General features: G+C 45.6%; 3 protein-coding genes across 3 annotated transcripts in view; all 3 read left to right on the forward strand.

Annotated features, from left to right (window-relative positions):
- The window catches only part of LOC309564368 (uncharacterized protein), a 770,106-nt gene that overhangs the window by 128,235 nt on the left and 624,046 nt on the right, over positions 1-17,825 (forward strand). The gene's annotated exons all lie outside the window — the stretch shown is intronic.
- The window catches only part of LOC309562836 (uncharacterized protein), a 141,599-nt gene that overhangs the window by 120,613 nt on the left and 3,161 nt on the right, over positions 1-17,825 (forward strand). The window lies entirely within an intron of this gene.
- LOC309563381 (uncharacterized protein) lies at positions 189-16,551 on the forward strand (the record flags this gene model as incomplete). The annotated part of the gene is made up of 4 exons (XM_082267775.1): positions 189-812; positions 14,658-14,781; positions 15,070-15,168; positions 16,439-16,551. The coding sequence occupies 4 exons, from the start codon at positions 189-191 to the stop codon at positions 16,549-16,551; spliced, it is 960 nt and encodes a 319-aa protein (XP_082123901.1).

A 17,825-nucleotide genomic window follows, 5' to 3' on the forward strand; every position in this document is an offset into this window, starting at 1 on the left:
TCTTCTGAGCAGAATTCAGAAATTGAAATGGAGTTGGAGGAGGCTTCAAGAAAGAGGGAGGCTTCTGGTGATGAGCAGCAGAGGGGAGCTAAGAAGCAATCCACCCAATAACCCAAATGGCGGTTCCCCCTCCGTTAAAAGTGGTGACAATAAATGTCGCCAGCATTAAGTCAGTAAGAGCTCGTTCTATGGCCTTCTTTTTGTTCAGCCAATTAGATGCTGAAATTTTATTTTTGCAGGAGACTAGGCTCACCTCCTTGGCAGATATTCATAAAGCCAAGAGAGAGTGGAGGTATGGTCCATCTTACTGGTCTCTTGCGGCCGAGCCTTACGGCGGGGTGGCGGTGTTGTTTAAAACCGGCATGGTAACTGTCCGGCGGGTTATTGAGGTGGAGATTGGGAGATGTATGGTCTTAGACGTTCTTGTGGGAGGGCAGGACCTGCGCCTAATTAATATTTATGGGCCGCACACAAAGTGGGACAGGAAATGCCTTTTTACAAGGATCAAGCCATTTCTTTTTACATCCCGGCAAGTGGTTTTTGGAGGTGACTTTAATACTGTGACTAGGCCCAAGGACAGGAAGGACTTCAATGACAGGCTGGGATATGATAGCGTTTTTTTAAATAGTATGGTTAGGGATGCTGGTCTTGTGGATGTGCACATTAAGCACCTTCCGGATGACACAGGGTTCACCTTTCATCGAGGTAATAGTCAGAGTAGGATAGATAGGTTTTTTTTGAAGGAGGCCTCTGCTTTCTCACCCCCAGTGGTGCAGGCAGTGGAGTTCTCTGATCACTGTATGCTATCTGTGGTCTTGAATGCTTCAGACTTCCCTCAAAGGGGCAAAGGCATCTGGAGATTAAATTCGACTCTCCTTGAGGAAGAACATGTTAGACAATCCTTTGAGGAATTCTTTCAGGCACAGGTGACCATCCTGGACTTTTGTAGCAGCAAGGCTGAGTGGTGGGAGCTGACCAAAAAGAGGATTGCTGGATTCTTCAGGGGCCTAGCCAATAAAAAACAGTTTAATAGATACATGACCTACCAACGTTTGCGGAGGAAGCTGGATATTCTTGTCTCGAGAGGAGGAGATCCTGGGGCAATCTCTGAAGTGAAAATCCTCCTCAGGAAGTGTCAATATGACCGGCATACCTCTTTGGTTCTGGAGCGGGACTATGGGAAATACCACTCGCCTGACCCTTATCAGAACTGCAAACAAGGTGTAGCTGTTAAGATGGTCGTTGGCCTTAAGGATAGTACAGGTTCCTTGACAAAGTCCAGGTCAGGGATCCTGGAGGTCGTAAGGTCTTTTTATGCTGAACTTCTTGGGAGGAAAGAGCTTGACCGAGACAAGATGGAAAGCTTTTTGGACTCTACTCCAGGTCTAAATGGTGGAGATGTCCCTTTGATGAATTTGACAGAAGAGATCACAGTTGAAGAGGTGACGAGGGAAATTGAACAGCTTGCCATCAAAAAGTCACCTGGACCGGATGGTCTGACGGCTGAGTTTTACAAAGCCTTTAAGTCTATTCTGGCCCCACATTTGGTAGAGGTTTTTAACAGTTGTCTTGCTGAGGGGGTGCTTCCCCCTTCCATGAGACTCTCAGCTGTGATTCTTCTTTCAAAAGGTAAAGATCCTTCGATGATTGAGAACTGGCGCCCCATCAGCCTTCTCAATGTCGATAGAAAGGTGCTGGCGAAGATACTTTTCTGGCGCCTATCGGCAGTAGCAGAGTCTTTGCTTTCTCGCCATCAGCACTGTTCGATCCAGGGTAGGAGCACCTTCACAGCGGTTTTAGCTGTCCGGGAGGCCTTGGAGCAGTGCAGGGCTGCAGGCTGTGGAAAGTATCTACTGGCATTGGATCAGGCAAAGGCTTTCGATCGTGTCAACCATGAGTACCTGTGGTTGCTCTTTAGTAAGTACGGTCTGCCGGGTGGTTTTGTCGATTGGTTAAAAGTCTTGTATAAGGGGGCAGAAAGCTTCCCTCTTGTTAATGGTTGGGTTGGGCAGTCCTTTGAGGTTGGCTCTGGGGTGCGCCAGGGTTGTCCCCTGAGTCCCCTGCTCTATGTGTTTGCAATCGACCCCTTCATCAGGAGGCTAGAGAGCAGCATGTTGTGTAGGGTACCAGTGGGAATCCCGGGTGAGCCGCCTTTGAGGGTTGTTGCCTATGCGGATGATGTGTCAGTGATTGTCACTGGGACAGATGAAGCGGAGGAGGTGGTCTCTCTGACATCACGGTACTCTGAAGCATCAGGCTCCAAGATCAATCAGGAAAAGAGTGAAGTTTTTTGGATGGGAAAGGAAGGTGAGGGGTTTGATCTCCCGGACACCTTTCCAGTGCCCCAGGAAAAAATTAAGATATTAGGCATTGAATTTGGACCTGGCGAGTATGGCCTCAAAAACTGGGAAGGCAGGCTGGAAGTTGCCAATACTAAGGTGGTCAGCTGGAAGAGATGGAAGTTATCTCTGAGGGAAAGGGTTGATCTGATTAAGACTTACCTGATACCGATCTTCTTGTATGTCAGCCCTGTCTGCATCTTGCCAGTGTCTCTCTATGCTAGGATCTATAGTGTGTTCTTCCAGATGCTGTGGGGGAACAGACTGAACCCCATCAAGAGGAATGTCACCTATCTATCCAGGAGGGAGGGTGGCTTAGGTATGGTCAACCCCGTTCTTTTCTTTTCACTGCTATTTCTCAAGTTTAACATTGGTAGTATGCTTGCAGTGGAACCTCCTGGATGGGTAGGCATGTTTAGATCTTGGTTTAGGCCTTTTCTAAGACTTTGGGAAGAAGGTGGCCAAGTGAAGAATCTCAGGGGTCATCGTGGTCAGCTTCCAGCCTATGTCGCTCCATGTCTGAAGTTGCTGCGGCAGTGGCGACTGTCGGCTGAAGATCTCAGATCTGCTCCGAGGAAAGTCCTTATGAGCCGAGTCTTGAGCGAAGTCTTTCATGACCCACTGGCCTTAAGGGATTGCCCAGGCCCAATTTTGAGGGAAGGGTTAAGATTGATTAATTTGGCTAGAGTCCACCTTAAATTCAGGGATCTGGCCTGGTTGTGCTTCCACGGGAGGCTCTATGTTCGGGGCAATTTGAAATTCCGCAGTGGGATGGATCGTGGTTGTCCTCGGGAGGAATGTACAGGTGAGGAGGAGACTATGGACCATTTTCTGCTTCGTTGCCCTTTTAACATAGAGGTATACAAACAGGTTGGGCGGGCCCTCGGTGTTCCTTTCCTCTCCAGGCTGGGTTATGCTGAGTGGGTGTACGGAGCATTCAATACTGGTGGGGGCTTTTGTTTGGATACACTTTTTTTAGTTAGTTTAGTAGTCCGTTATTACACATGGAATGCACGGTGTCAGGTCACCCTTCGGCGTAAAATCCTTCCTGTTCAGGTGGTGGTGTGTGACATTCTGCATGAGGTGGGGAAGATTCGGGCGCTTGAGAGAGACAAGTGGGGTCAGAGGGCTTGGCTGAAGGCGTGGAGGGGTTTCAAGCCTCCCTGACTGCCAGGAGTCTCTTTCCCGGGTGTGGCTTTCTGTCTCTTATCACCCTAGATTTTTTCTTAATGCTCAGCTTTTGATAAATGGCTGCATACATAGGTGATGGGTTGTGCCTCTTAGGCCCTCTCTGCTGCTTTATGTAAATAGTTTTCTAAAAATTTTGGAAGTGGATTATGTATATATTGTATATATTCTGCACATGGATGTGTATTCCTTTGTTTTCTGTTGGAATATTGTACTATAGTTCTGTTTTATACTTTTGCATAAAATATGTTGCTTGATTCTTTTCAATAAAAGATCAATAGTGTCCCATCATTGGTGCCAGTGGGAGGAATAGTGTCCCATCATTGGTATCAGTGGGAGGAATAGTGTCCCATCATTGGTATAAGTGGGAGGAATAGTGTCCCATCATTGTTATCAGTGTGAGGAATAGTGCCCCATCATTAGTATCAGTGGGAGAACTAGTGCCCCATTATTGGTATCAGTGGGAGGAATAGTACCCCATCATTGATGTCAGTGGGAGGAATAGTGCCCCATCATTGGTATTAGTGGGAGGAATAATGTCCCATAATTGGTGTCAGTGGGAGGAATAGTGTCCCATCATTGGTGTCAATGGGAGGAATAGTGCCCCATAATTGGTATTAGTGGGAGGAATAGTGCCCCATCATTGGTATTAGTGGGAGGAATAGCGCTCCATCATTGGTATCAGTGGGAGGAATAGTGTCCCATCATTGGTGTCAGTGGGAAGAATAGTGTCCCATCATTGGTGTCAGTGGGAAGAATAGTGTCCCATCATTGGTGTCAATGGAAGGAATAGTGCCCCATAATTGGTATTAGTGGGAGGAATAATGCCCCATCATTGGTGTCAGTGGGAGGAATAGTGCCCCATCATTGGTGTCAGTGGGAGGAATAGTTCCCCATCATTGGTATTAGTAGGAGGAATAGTGCCCTAAGGGTCAGATAAAGTCAAGCAAAGGGCCACATCTGGCCCCAGATCTGCATTGTGGAGACCACTCTTGTATGGGGGCACACTGATGGGTGGACTCAGTTATGGGGGCACTCTGATGGGTGGACTCAGTTATGGGGGCACTCTGATGGGTGGACTCAGTTATGGGGATACTCTGATGAGTGGACTCAGTTATGGGGGCACTCTGATGGGTGGACACAGTTATGGGGTACTCTGATGGGTGGACACAGTTATGGGGGTACTCTGATGGGTGGGCTCAGTTATGGGGGCACTCTGATGAGTGGACACAGTTATGGGGGGTACTCTGATGGGTGGACACAGTTATGGGGTACTCTGATGGGTGGACACAGTTATAGGGGTACTCTGATGGGTGGACTCAGTTATGGGGATACTCTGATGGGTGGACACAGTTATGGGGGTACTCTGATGGGTGGACTCAGTTATGGGGATACTCTGATGGATGGACTCAGTTATAAGGGCACTCTGATGGGTGGACTCAGTTATGGGGATACTCTGATGAGTGGACTCAGTTATGGGGGCACTCTGATGGGTGGACACAGTTATGGGGGTACTCTGATGGGTGGACACAGTTATGGAGGGACTCTGATGGGTGGACTCAGTTATGGGGGCACTCTGATGGGTGGACTCAGTTATGGGGATACTCTGATGAGTGGACTCAGTTATGGGGGCACTCTGATGGGTGGACACAGTTATGGGGGTACTCTGATGGGTGGACACAGTTATGGAGGGACTCTGATGGGTGGACTCAGTTATGGGGGCACTCTGATGGGTGGACTCAGTTATGGGGATACTCTGATGAGTGGACTCAGTTATGGGGGCACTCTGATGGGTGGACACAGTTATGGGGTACTCTGATGGGTGGACACAGTTATGGGGGTACTCTGATGGGTGGACACAGTTATGGGGGCACTCTGATGGGTGGACACAGTTATGGGGGTACTCTGATGCGTGGACACAATTATAGGGGTACTCTGATGGGTGGACACATTTATGGGGGCACTCTGATGGGTGGACTCAGTTATGGGGGAACTCTGATGGGTGGACACAGTTATGGGGGTACTCTGATGAGTGGATACAGTTATTGGGTACTCTGATGGATGGACTCAGTTATGGGGGTACTCTGATGGGTGGACTCAGTTATGGGGGTACTCTGATGAGTGGACTCAGTTATGGGGGCACTCTGATGGGTGGACACAGTTATGGTGGTACTCTGATGGGTGGACACAGTTATGGGGGCACTCTGATGGGTGGACACAGTTATGGGGGTACTCTGATGAGTGGACACAGTTATGGGGGGCACTCTGATGAGTGGACACAGTTATGGGGGGCACTCTGATGGGTGGACACAGTTATTGGGTACTCTGATGGGTGGACACAGTTATGGAGGGACTCTGATGGGTGGACTCAGTTATGGGGGCTCTCTGATGGGTGGACACAGTTATGGGGGTACTCTGATGGGTGGACACAATTATAGGGGTACTCTGATGGGTGGACTCAGTTATGGGGGCACTCTGCTGGGTGGACTCAGTTATGGGGGAACTCTGATGGTCGGACACAGTTATGGGGGAACTCTGATGGTCGGACACAGTTATAGGGGTACTCTGATGGGTGGACACAATTATAGGGGTACTCTGATGGGTGGACTCAGTTATGGGGGCACTCTGGTGGGTGGACTCAGTTATGGGGGAACTCTGATGGTCGGACACAGTTATAGGGGAACTCTGATGGTCGGACACAGTTATAGGGGTACTCTGATGGGTGGACACAATTATAGGGGTACTCTGATGGGTGGACTCAGTTATGGGGGCACTCTGATGGGTGGACTCAGTTATGGGGGCACTCTGATGGGTGGACACAGTTATGGGGGGCACTCTGATGGGTGGACTCAGTTATGGGGGCACTCTGATGAGTGGACACAGTTATGGGGGGCACTCTGATAGGTGGACACAATTATAGGGGTACTCTGATGAGTGGACACAGTTATGGGGGCACTCTGATGGGTGGACACAGTTATGGGGGAACTCTGATGGTCGGACACAGTTATGGGGGAACTCTGATGGGTGGACACAATTATAGGGGTACTCTGATGGGTGGACACAATTATAGGGGTACTCTGATGGGTGGACTCAGTTATGGGGGAACTCTGGTGGGTGGACTCAGTTATGGGGGAACTCTGATGGTCGGACACAGTTATGGGGGAACTCTGATGGTCGGACACAGTTATGGGGGTACTCTGATGGGTGGACACAATTATAGGGGTACTCTGATGGGTGGACTCAGTTATGGGGGCACTCTGCTGGGTGGACTCAGTTATGGGGAAACTCTGATGGTCGGACACAGTTATGGGGGAACTCTGATGGTCGGACACAGTTATAGGGGTACTCTGATGGGTGGACACAATTATAGGGGTACTCTGGTGGGTGGACTCAGTTATGGGGGAACTCTGATGGTCGGACACAGTTATGGGGGAACTCTGATGGTCGGACACAGTTATAGGGGTACTCTGATGGGTGGACATAATTATAGGGGTACTCTGATGGGTGGACTCAGTTATGGGGGCACTCTGATGGGTGGACTCAGTTATGGGGGCACTCTGATGGGTGGACACAGTTATGGGGGGCACTCTGATGGGTGGACTCAGTTATGGGGGCACTCTGATGAGTGGACACAGTTATGGGGGGCACTCTGATAGGTGGACACAATTATAGGGGTACTCTGATGAGTGGACACAGTTATGGGGGCACTCTGATGGGTGGACACAGTTATGGGGGCACTCTGATGAGTGGACACAGTTATGGGGGGCACTCTGATAGGTGGACACAATTATAGGGGTACTCTGATGAGTGGACACAGTTATGGGGGCACTCTGATAGGTGGACACAATTATAGGGGTACTCTGATGAGTGGACACAGTTATGGGGGCACTCTGATGGGTGGACACAGTTATGGGGGTACTCTGATGGGTGGACATAATTATAGGGGTACTCTGATGGGTGGACTCAGTTATGGGGGCACTCTGATGAGTGGTCACAGTTATGGGGGCACTCTGATGGGTGGACACAGTTATAGGGGTACTCTGATGGGTGGACACAGTTATAGGGGTACTCTGATGGGTGGACACAATTATAGGGGTACTCTGGTGGGTGGACTCAGTTATGGGGGAACTCTGATGGTCGGACACAGTTATGGGGGAACTCTGATGGTCGGACACAGTTATAGGGGTACTCTGATGGGTGGACATAATTATAGGGGTACTCTGATGGGTGGACTCAGTTATGGGGGCACTCTGATGGGTGGACTCAGTTATGGGGGCACTCTGATGGGTGGACACAGTTATGGGGGGCACTCTGATGGGTGGACTCAGTTATGGGGGCACTCTGATGAGTGGACACAGTTATGGGGGGCACTCTGATAGGTGGACACAATTATAGGGGTACTCTGATGAGTGGACACAGTTATGGGGGCACTCTGATGGGTGGACACAGTTATGGGGGCACTCTGATGAGTGGACACAGTTATGGGGGGCACTCTGATAGGTGGACACAATTATAGGGGTACTCTGATGAGTGGACACAGTTATGGGGGCACTCTGATAGGTGGACACAATTATAGGGGTACTCTGATGAGTGGACACAGTTATGGGGGCACTCTGATGGGTGGACACAGTTATGGGGGTACTCTGATGGGTGGACATAATTATAGGGGTACTCTGATGGGTGGACTCAGTTATGGGGGCACTCTGATGAGTGGTCACAGTTATGGGGGCACTCTGATGGGTGGACACAGTTATAGGGGTACTCTGATGGGTGGACACAGTTATGGGGGAACTCTGATGGTCGGACACAGTTATGGGGGAACTCTGATGGGTGGACACAATTATAGGGGTACTCTGATGGGTGGACACAATTATAGGGGTACTCTGATGGGTGGACACAGTTATGGGGGTACTCTTAATTATTATTAATATTATTTTTTGAGTTATTGCTGTTTTTATGTCATACATAAAATATTATTATTATTTTTGTCATAATAGTGATAATTCATTAACTATTGATATTATTGCTGTTATTGTTGTAATAATAATAATAATTATTATAATTATTATTTATGAGTTATTGTTTTTATGTCATACATAAAATATTATTATGATTATTTATGTATGAATTATTATTACTATTATACATAAATAATAACAATAATCCTAATATTTTATGTATGACATACATACAATAATAACAATTCATAAATAATAATAATATTTATTAATATTATTACTACAACAATAATATTTGGTAATGTAATATCATTATTATGACAATAATAATAATAATATAAATAATAATAATAAAATATTATTATTGTTCTTGTATCATTATTATTATATTTATTCACATTCTTCCATACTGTCATTTTTATTAATAGTATTATTACTAGTAGTAATATTTAATAGTAATAATATAGTTTCTATTATCATCATTACAATTCTCCACCCAGTTTCGCTCCTCCCAGCTGCTACCTGGTTGCCATAGTCACGTATACTCACTCGTTCTGTGCCTGTCTCGGACAAAGTGGCGGCCATTTTTTCGTTGTCCCGATAACAACACTTCAATGTTTTAAACTGTTTTCAATGGCACAGCACTAGAATCGTCTTTAGAGGTTGTACGAAGCTGTAAAAACATATTAATTTATGTCTTTAGGGCTGTCGCACTTAGTGCAAGAGGATTGGCGGCCATTTTGTTGTAGACCAGAGAAAGGGCTTTCTAGCTGAAGACTCTTCCTGCTACATATGAGTGCCCAGTGAGGAGGAGGTAATAACAATTTCTTCTTATTATGGGAGGAGGAGGAGGTGGTGGGGATCATCTATAAGCAGACTTGTTATGAAGTGTGTGTCTATGTATATATCTGTGTGTGTATATCTGTGTGTGTATATCTGTGTGTGTCTATGTCTGTGTGTGTCTATGTATATCTGTGTGTGTGTCTGTGTGTGTATATCTGTGTGTGTGTGTATGTCTGTGTGTGTGTATGTCTGTGTGTGTATATGTCTCTGTGTGTGTCTGTGTGTGTGTGTGTGTGTGTATGTCTGTGTGTGTGTGTATATCTGTGTGTGTGTGTATATCTGTGTGTGTGTCTGTGTGTGTATATCTGTGTGTGTGTGTGTGTGTGTGTGTCTGTGTATATCTGTGTGTGTATGTCTGTGTGTGTGTGTGTGTGTGTGTGTGTGTGTGTGTGTGTGTGTGTGTGTGTGTATGTCTGTGTGTGTGTGTATGTCTGTGTGTGTGTGTGTATATCTGTGTGTGTGTGTGTATGTCTGTGTGTGTGTGTGTATATCTGTGTGTATGTCTGTGTGTGTGTGTGTGTGTGTGTGTGTGTGTGTATGTCTGTGTGTATGTCTGTGTGTGTGTGTATGTCTGTGTGTGTGTGTGTGTATATATCTGTGTGTATGTCTGTGTGTGTGTGTATATCTGTGTGTGTGTGTGTATGTCTGTGTGTGTGTGTGTATATCTGTGTGTGTGTGTGTATGTCTGTGTGTGTGTGTGTATATCTGTGTGTATGTCTGTGTGTGTGTGTATGTCTGTGTGTGTGTGTGTGTGTGTGTGTATGTCTGTGTGTGTGTGTGTATATCTGTGTGTATGTCTGTGTGTGTGTGTATGTCTGTGTGTGTGTGTGTGTGTGTGTGTATGTCTGTGTGTGTGTGTATATCTGTGTGTGTGTGTGTGTATGTCTGTGTGTGTGTGTGTGTATATCTGTGTGTATGTCTGTGTGTCTGTGTGTATGTCTGTGTGTGTGTGTGTGTATGTCTGTGTGTATGTCTGTGTGTGTGTCTGTGTGTGTGTGTGTGTGTGTGTGTGTGTATGTCTGTGTGTGTGTGTATATCTGTGTGTGTGTGTGTGTGTATGTCTGTGTGTGTGTGTGTGTATATCTGTGTGTATGTCTGTGTGTGTGTGTGTGTGTATATCTGTGTGTGTGTGTGTGTGTATGTCTGTGTGTGTGTGTGTGTATATCTGTGTGTATGTCTGTGTGTGTGTGTGTGTGTGTATGTCTGTGTGTGTGTGTGTGTATGTCTGTGTGTGTGTGTGTGTGTGTATGTCTGTGTGTGTGTGTATGTCTGTGTGTGTGTGTATGTCTGTGTGTGTCTATGTCTCTGTGTGTGTATGTCTGTCTGAGTGTGTCTGTGTCTGTGTGTCTGTGTGTGTGCGCGCGTGTTTGTCTATGTAGAAAGGTGTAGAAAGGAAACTAGTGCACTGCACTAAATAAAACTAAAACAATATAGTATAAAATGGTGGTTTTGGAGAACTGCAGCATATACCTATTACAAGTACTCTTATGGGCCATACACACTATAAGATTTTCTGAAGATTTTTTCCTTTAGATTTACCAAAACCATATAATATGAGGTCAAACCTAAACACTTTCCATTTGTATGCAATCTGGCAGGCCCTTGCACTACATAGAAAAGGTAAATCTGAAGGAAATCTAACCACAAAAGTTGGATAGTGTGTATCCAGCTTAACACTTGAAAGGCAACAGGCAATGGTAATGCGCTATTCTCCAACAAAAAAAAAGTGCACTCCAATCAATACCTACTAAGTGCTACAAAAATGGCTAAAATCATTTGAAATGTGCAAGTAACAATGAATAAAGTTAAAAATAACCACATATATAAGCAAAGAATCCAAGTGACATAAAATATTAATAATACAAGACAGATATATAAAAATGTAAACGTGGTAATGAATACATATGTGCCTTAATAAAGAATAAAGTGCTAATATTGTGCTAAAGCCATGTGATAAAAAGGGGGTCATCTGTGATGTATCACACAAGTCATTTGTAAAAAAGTTCATCTGAAAAGGTGCTCGGCGTGCTGGAAATTAAGTGCTAGAAGTGACGGGATCCAATGAATTCCATGTGCAAATTACAAAGTAACCTGTATATGGTTGTTGCTCAGCCTCTTCTCACCCGGTGTGCACCTGTGACTACAATGCGCGCTCACCTGAAGCACACTTGATATGTGCAAAAAAAGCAAGCCAGTAATCCTTCCTCTCTATGCTCGCAGGGATCTTTGTTCTTTCAATCTGGTTATCACGTCCTCATACTCAGTATATCTCAAGGCATCACACGGTATCCCAAAGGAAGATAAAAGGTGCTCATAGTGTAATAGGTAAAAAACAACGTTTATTGAGAAATAAAAACACTCACATTTCAGTAAGGTGTAACAGATGAAGTAAATAGCCAGCTGATCGCACTGCTGTTTAGGCAGGGAAAGTGGTTGTTGGAGCTCTATCTGAGGATCGTACCATCCACTGCAATGATCAAAACGTCACTGATTGATTCCTCCTACGCGTTACGTCACATGACACGTGACTTCATCAGTTCAGGCCTGGTGGTACCAGTGGATGGTACGATCCTCATTGGAGAATAGCGCATTACCATTGTCTCCTATCCTGTGTGTCTCTGTGTGTGTGTGTGTGTGGATTGTAACGTGTGTGTGATCACCCCTATCTTGTTGTAATTCTCATTTGAATGATTATAATGTCTTGATTGTTGCAGGTCAACTACCAACTCAAATGCCATGATAAAGAATCGGCCACCCCTCCCATCACCTGGTAAGAGCAGACCTTATAGTGAGCTCACCATGATAAAACTTTGGCGATGACTCTGCTGGTGTCCCTTTAGAAGCTGCTAACTCCTGAGCTGTCATCTCCATCCACTAGATTCTCTAGGGATTAACCTGGATCTAGTGAGCATATTAGGGGATTCCAGTTTTTGAGTCATGGTTCCAGGGCAATAACTTGTAAAATGTGGAAGCAGGAGGATGAAGATGATAACTGGGAACTGATGGCTTTCAGAGATAACTTGCAGAACCTCCAGCCCCATAACTGAAGGTCCATAGCTCCATGAAGGAGGATGGCTGGACGCAGTAGCGCAGTGATGTTGCACCAGTATGTAGTTCAACCACCCTTCTTCAATCTCCATAACTGAAGTTCCATACCTCCATAAAGGAGGATGGCTGCACACAGTAGCGTGTTGATGTTGCAGCAGTATGTAGTCCAACCACCCTTCCTCCAGCCCCATAACTAAAGGTCCATACCTCAATGAAGGAGGATAGCTGGATGCAGTAGCGTGGTGATGTTGCACCAGTATGTAGTCCAACCACCATTCCTCCAGCCCCCTAACTGAAGGTCCATACCTCCATGAAGGAGGATGGTTGGACGCAGTAGCGGTAATGTTGCACCAGTATGTAGTCCAACCACCCTTCCTCCAGCCCCATAACTAAAGGTCCATACCTCAATGAAGGAGGATAGCTGGATGCAGTAGCGTGGTGATGTTGCACCAGTATGTAGTCCAACCACCATTCCTCCAGCCCCATAACTGAAGGTCCATACCTCCATGAAGGAGGATGGTTGGACGCAGTAGCGGTAATGTTGCACCAGTATGTAGTCCAACCACCATTCCTCCAGCCCCATAACTGAAGGTCCATAGCTCCATGAAGGAGGATGACTGGACGCAGTAGCGCGGTGATGTTGCACCAGTATGTAGTCCAACCACCCTTCCTCCTTCCCCATAACTGAAGGTCCATACCTCCATGAGGACGGATGGCTGGATGCAGTAGCGTGGTGATGTTGCACCAGTATGTAGTCCTACCACCCTTCCTCCAGCCCCATAACTGAAGGTCCATACCTCCATGAAGGAGGATGGCTGGACAAAGTAACATGGTGATGTTGCACCAGTATGTAGTCCAACCACCATTCCTCCAGCCCCATAACTGAAGGTCCATATCTCCATGAAGGAGGATGGCTGGACAAAGTAGCGGGGTGATGTTGCACCAGTATGTAGTCCAACCACCCTTCCTCCATCCCCATAACTAAAGTTCCATTCCTCCATGAAGGAGGATAGCTGGACGCAGTAGTGGGGTGATGTTGTAGCAGTATGTAGTCCAACCACTCTTTCTCCATCCCCATAACTAAAGTTCCATACATCCGTGAGGACGGATGGCTGGACGCAGTAGTGTGGTGATGTTGCAGCAGTATGTAGTCCAACCACCCTTCCTCCAGCCCCATAACTGAAGGTCCATACCTCCATGAAGGAGGATGGCTAGACGCAGTAACATGGTGATGTTGAAGCAGTATGTAGTCCAACCACCCTTCCTACAGCCCCATAACTGAAGGTCCACACCTCCATAAAGGAGGATGGCTGAACGCAATAGTGCAGTGATGCTGCGCCAGTATGAAGTCCATCTTACCCTTCCTCCAGCCCCATAACTAAAGGTCCATACCTCCATGAAGGAGGATAGCTGGATGCAGTAGCATGGTGATGTTGCACCAGTATGTAGTCCAACCACCATTCCTCCAGCCCCATAACTAAAGGTCCATACCTCCATGAAGGAGGATAGCTGGATGCAGTAGCATGGTGATGTTGCACCAGTATGTAGTCCAACCACCGTTCTTCCAGCCCCATAACTGAAGGTCCAGACCTCTGTACGGACCTGAGCCTGAAGTTTGCAGAAGCCTGGGCACTGCATCTGCGATGCCCTGCTTGTGGTTGCCATGCTTTGCTGCTCTAAATGCAATCATTTTTAAAATAGCACATTTTTTTACATTGGCAGTGTGGGTAGATGTATTACCTTTTTAAAGAGTGGAATATGCTTTTAAACTGTGGTATGTGTAATCAACTGGGATTGAACCGTCAGGGGTGATCAAGAAAAAGTATATATTTTCAGCTTCCTCTGTCTGCATCTTTACATGGCTTACTGCACACATTGGCTTTGAGTGGGATGGACATTAGGAGAGTCCAGGTAGCATTGAAACATGCTTTGGAAGGCCATAAAGGTCTTTGGGACACCATTGCAGCCTTTAGAAATGGAGGTCTCAGATTCCACTGTGAAGCATTCATAATGCATTAAGGGTACTGACGGAAAGATATGTCAACTGTTATAACCCCTAATGTTATCATGATTTATGTGTTTCCTACAGATGGATCCAGTAACAGAAATCCCCCAGAGAGATGTCACCGTCCTCTGTATTCCCGGAACTCCACACAAGAAGATCAGGAGATCCCTCAGAAAGATCAGGTTGGAGGGCTAAGGGTCTTTCTTAGCAGACCAGAGTTCATCTGGTTTTAAATGTCATATAATACGATGTGTATTTGCATTCTTTGTCATCTAGGGTGAACATTTGATGAATGAAAATGTGCTTAAAGTGCCTGGAGTGAAGAAAGAAGCAGAGGATCCTTATAAGATGGGTGATGATCTATGTAAAGAGGAGGAAGTTCCTACAGTGATCAGCACAGGTGAGTAATAACCAATAAATCCAGAAACAGGTCCCAGATTCTCCTTGTTCAGTCACTACAACAATCTCTTCTCCCCCACCCCCCCAGTAGACAGTAATGGGGGGACAGTATGTGCCCAGTGGGGGAGTCAGGAGTCATCAGCCTCTATTAGACTCCGGCTCTCCTCCTCACATCATGTCATTGTGTGTTACCAGCCAAGAGACGTGACCAGTCTCCCCCCCACTGACACTCTCTGGGGTCTCTCATACATCTCAGTACAGGGGGCTTCACTCTCATCTTTATTCACAGACCCCGGAGACACCAGAACCCCTCAGAGAGACGTCAAAGCTGAGGAAGTACTAGAGGTGAAGATTAAGGAAGAGGAATGTCTTACAGACATCAGCACAGGTGAGTTTTTTCTAAAAGTAGAGAAAAGACAGGCGCCACTCTAAGTGCAGTAAGACAAGTTTAATACGGTAAATCAATGTACACCAATATACTCACAATGGAGTAGGCGAGAAACAGCAGTGAATAGCATGTAAACTGGTCCGTCCAGGTGCCTCGATCAGTCTGTAGTGTTCCGCTGCAGTTGTCCGCTGTAGCCGATGGATGTCGGCACTTCCTGAACACTGGGGACACAGAGGTAGACTTCCGGCGACACTCTCCCGGTTACAGCGCAAGGACGCAATGACGTAGGCGATGTTGCAGAGTGCGATCACTGGGTGCAGCGGAGTCCATTCAGATCAGACATTGTGGAGTAAACAGGAACTGGCTTCTTTATTGGAACATAACACAGAAATCAAAGATGTCACCTCATTGTAATAAGAACAACAGACAGGAAGAGATAACAACAAGTTCAGTACAGTGTACAGGATATTACAACACATCATAGAAATGCATAGCATATCACTGAGCATTGGCGACATCTAGTGTCCTATTTATGAACTGCGGTTAATCTGCTAAACTGAAAGCTGTTGTATCTCTAACAGGCGACGCGTTATCGGAGCATGCGCTCCTTCCTCAGGCCTCTATAGCGCCATCTTACACAAGGGAAATATATAGAGGGGAAGCCCTCAGGCATCCACTGGGTCCTAGAGGCAAGTAATTACTCCACTCATATAAGGGTAAACGGCCTATTTGATTACCATTACGAGCATTCCATTATAAAGGACACACTATAGACTAAAAAATAAATACATTGTAATGCATTTTAAGATACCAAAAACACCGGTTATTCACACACTAGGAACTTGTAAAAGCCTGTGTGACTTGGAAAAATAGAAATAAAAATAATAATTAATAAAAATAAATATAAAAAAATATAGAAAAATAAAAGTAAAATAATAATAAAGATTATACTGGGAAGAAAAAAAAATATAATATAATAAATAATGAATAATAAATAAAAAATTACAAAAAAATATAAATATATGAGAAAATCGATATAAAATCTTTTTTTTTTTTTCTAAAAAGATTCCCAATGATTCCTATACAGCCTCCTACCTCCTGAAACATGCCTGTGTTCTGCCCTAAACCATTGATTCTGTTCTGTTATAGTTTTACAATGAATCATGGGATGTGTAGTTCTGCAACAGCTGGAGGGCCGTAGTTTGAGGATCCCTGTGTTATGGGATCACTGGGTAGTACCGGTAGGCTTCACTCTCATCTTTATTAACAGCCCCTCGAGACAGCAGAGAGACTCAGAGAGACGTCAGATTTGAGGAGGAGGAAGAAGGACATATCTTACCTAAAGAAGAGGAAATTCCACCAGAGATCAGCACAGGTGAGTAATAAACAGTAAATCCAGAGAAGAGTCCCAGATTCTCCTTGTTCAGTCACTACAACAATCTCTTCTTCTCCCCCGTCCTCATCCCCTGTCAGTGAAAGGAAAAGGTAAACACTGCATGGGCTTATCAGCCACCTGGAGAACACAAGGATGGATTCCCTCGTCAGCACTGACTGTGTGAATGGGGAAATCAAGCTATGTTCTTTTCTGCAACCCGTGGTTGCAGAAAAACAAATCGCACCATTTTTGGCCTGCTTTAGTATCAGTCTCTTGCAGTCCCTTTGCAGCAGAGCTCAGACTGGGAGATCAAGAAGCAGCATGATCAGTTCATATGCTAAGAAGAGGGATGCTAATAGAAAGAGAGAATGGACTGACCAAGAGATGACCTCATTATTATGCTGCTTCTCCTTTCACTGTCCAGTCACAGGCTAGAGAAGGGACCATATAAACCCAATACTGGATAAATCGGCGCTAGTTCTGAATATTATCAAGTCCTTGATTAACCACTTTACCACCGGAGGATTTTGCTGTCTTACGTCTGGGCCACTTTTTGCGATTCGCACTGTGCGACTTTAACTGACAATTGCGCGGTCATGCAACGCCGTACCCAAACAACATTTACGTCCTTTTTTTCCCACAAACAGGGCTTTCTTTTGGTGGTATTTGATCACCTGTGCGATTTTTACTTTTTGCGCTATACACAAAAAAAGAGCGTAAATTTTGAAAAAATAACAATATTTTTCACATTTTTTTATATGAAATTCCCCCCCAAAAAATGTAAAAATCAAAATTTTTTTAAAATTTTTGGCCAATTTGTTTTCTGCTACCTATGTTTGGTAAAAAAAAATCACAATAAGCGTATTTTGATCGGTTTGCGCAAAAGTTATTGCGTTTACTAAGGGAAAGATTTCTGTCATTTTTGGTGTTTTTTTTTTAACGAGTAATGGCGGCGATCTGCGATTTTTTTTGCGGGACTGCGACATTGCGGCGGACAGATCGGACCCTTGACTGACATTTTTGACACTTTTGGGGGTACCAGTGACATTACTAAAGTAATCAGTGCTATACATATGCACTGTTGCTGTAAAAATGACACTGGCAGTGAAGGGGTTAATTTTATTGGAGAGGGAGGGGTTAATGTATGCCTGGTGCTTACTGACGTGTGTGGGGGGAGGGGACTGTGTGACACAGGGACAGCTCGCATGTTCAGCTATGCTGAATCCTGCAGTCTGACCCTGCCTGTCACTTAGGACATCTGCCTGCTTGTGTTTACACAAGC

Source organism: Pelophylax lessonae, assembly GCF_965119305.1.
Source record: "Pelophylax lessonae genome assembly, chromosome: 9".
Taxonomy (NCBI): Eukaryota; Metazoa; Chordata; class Amphibia; order Anura; family Ranidae; genus Pelophylax; species Pelophylax lessonae.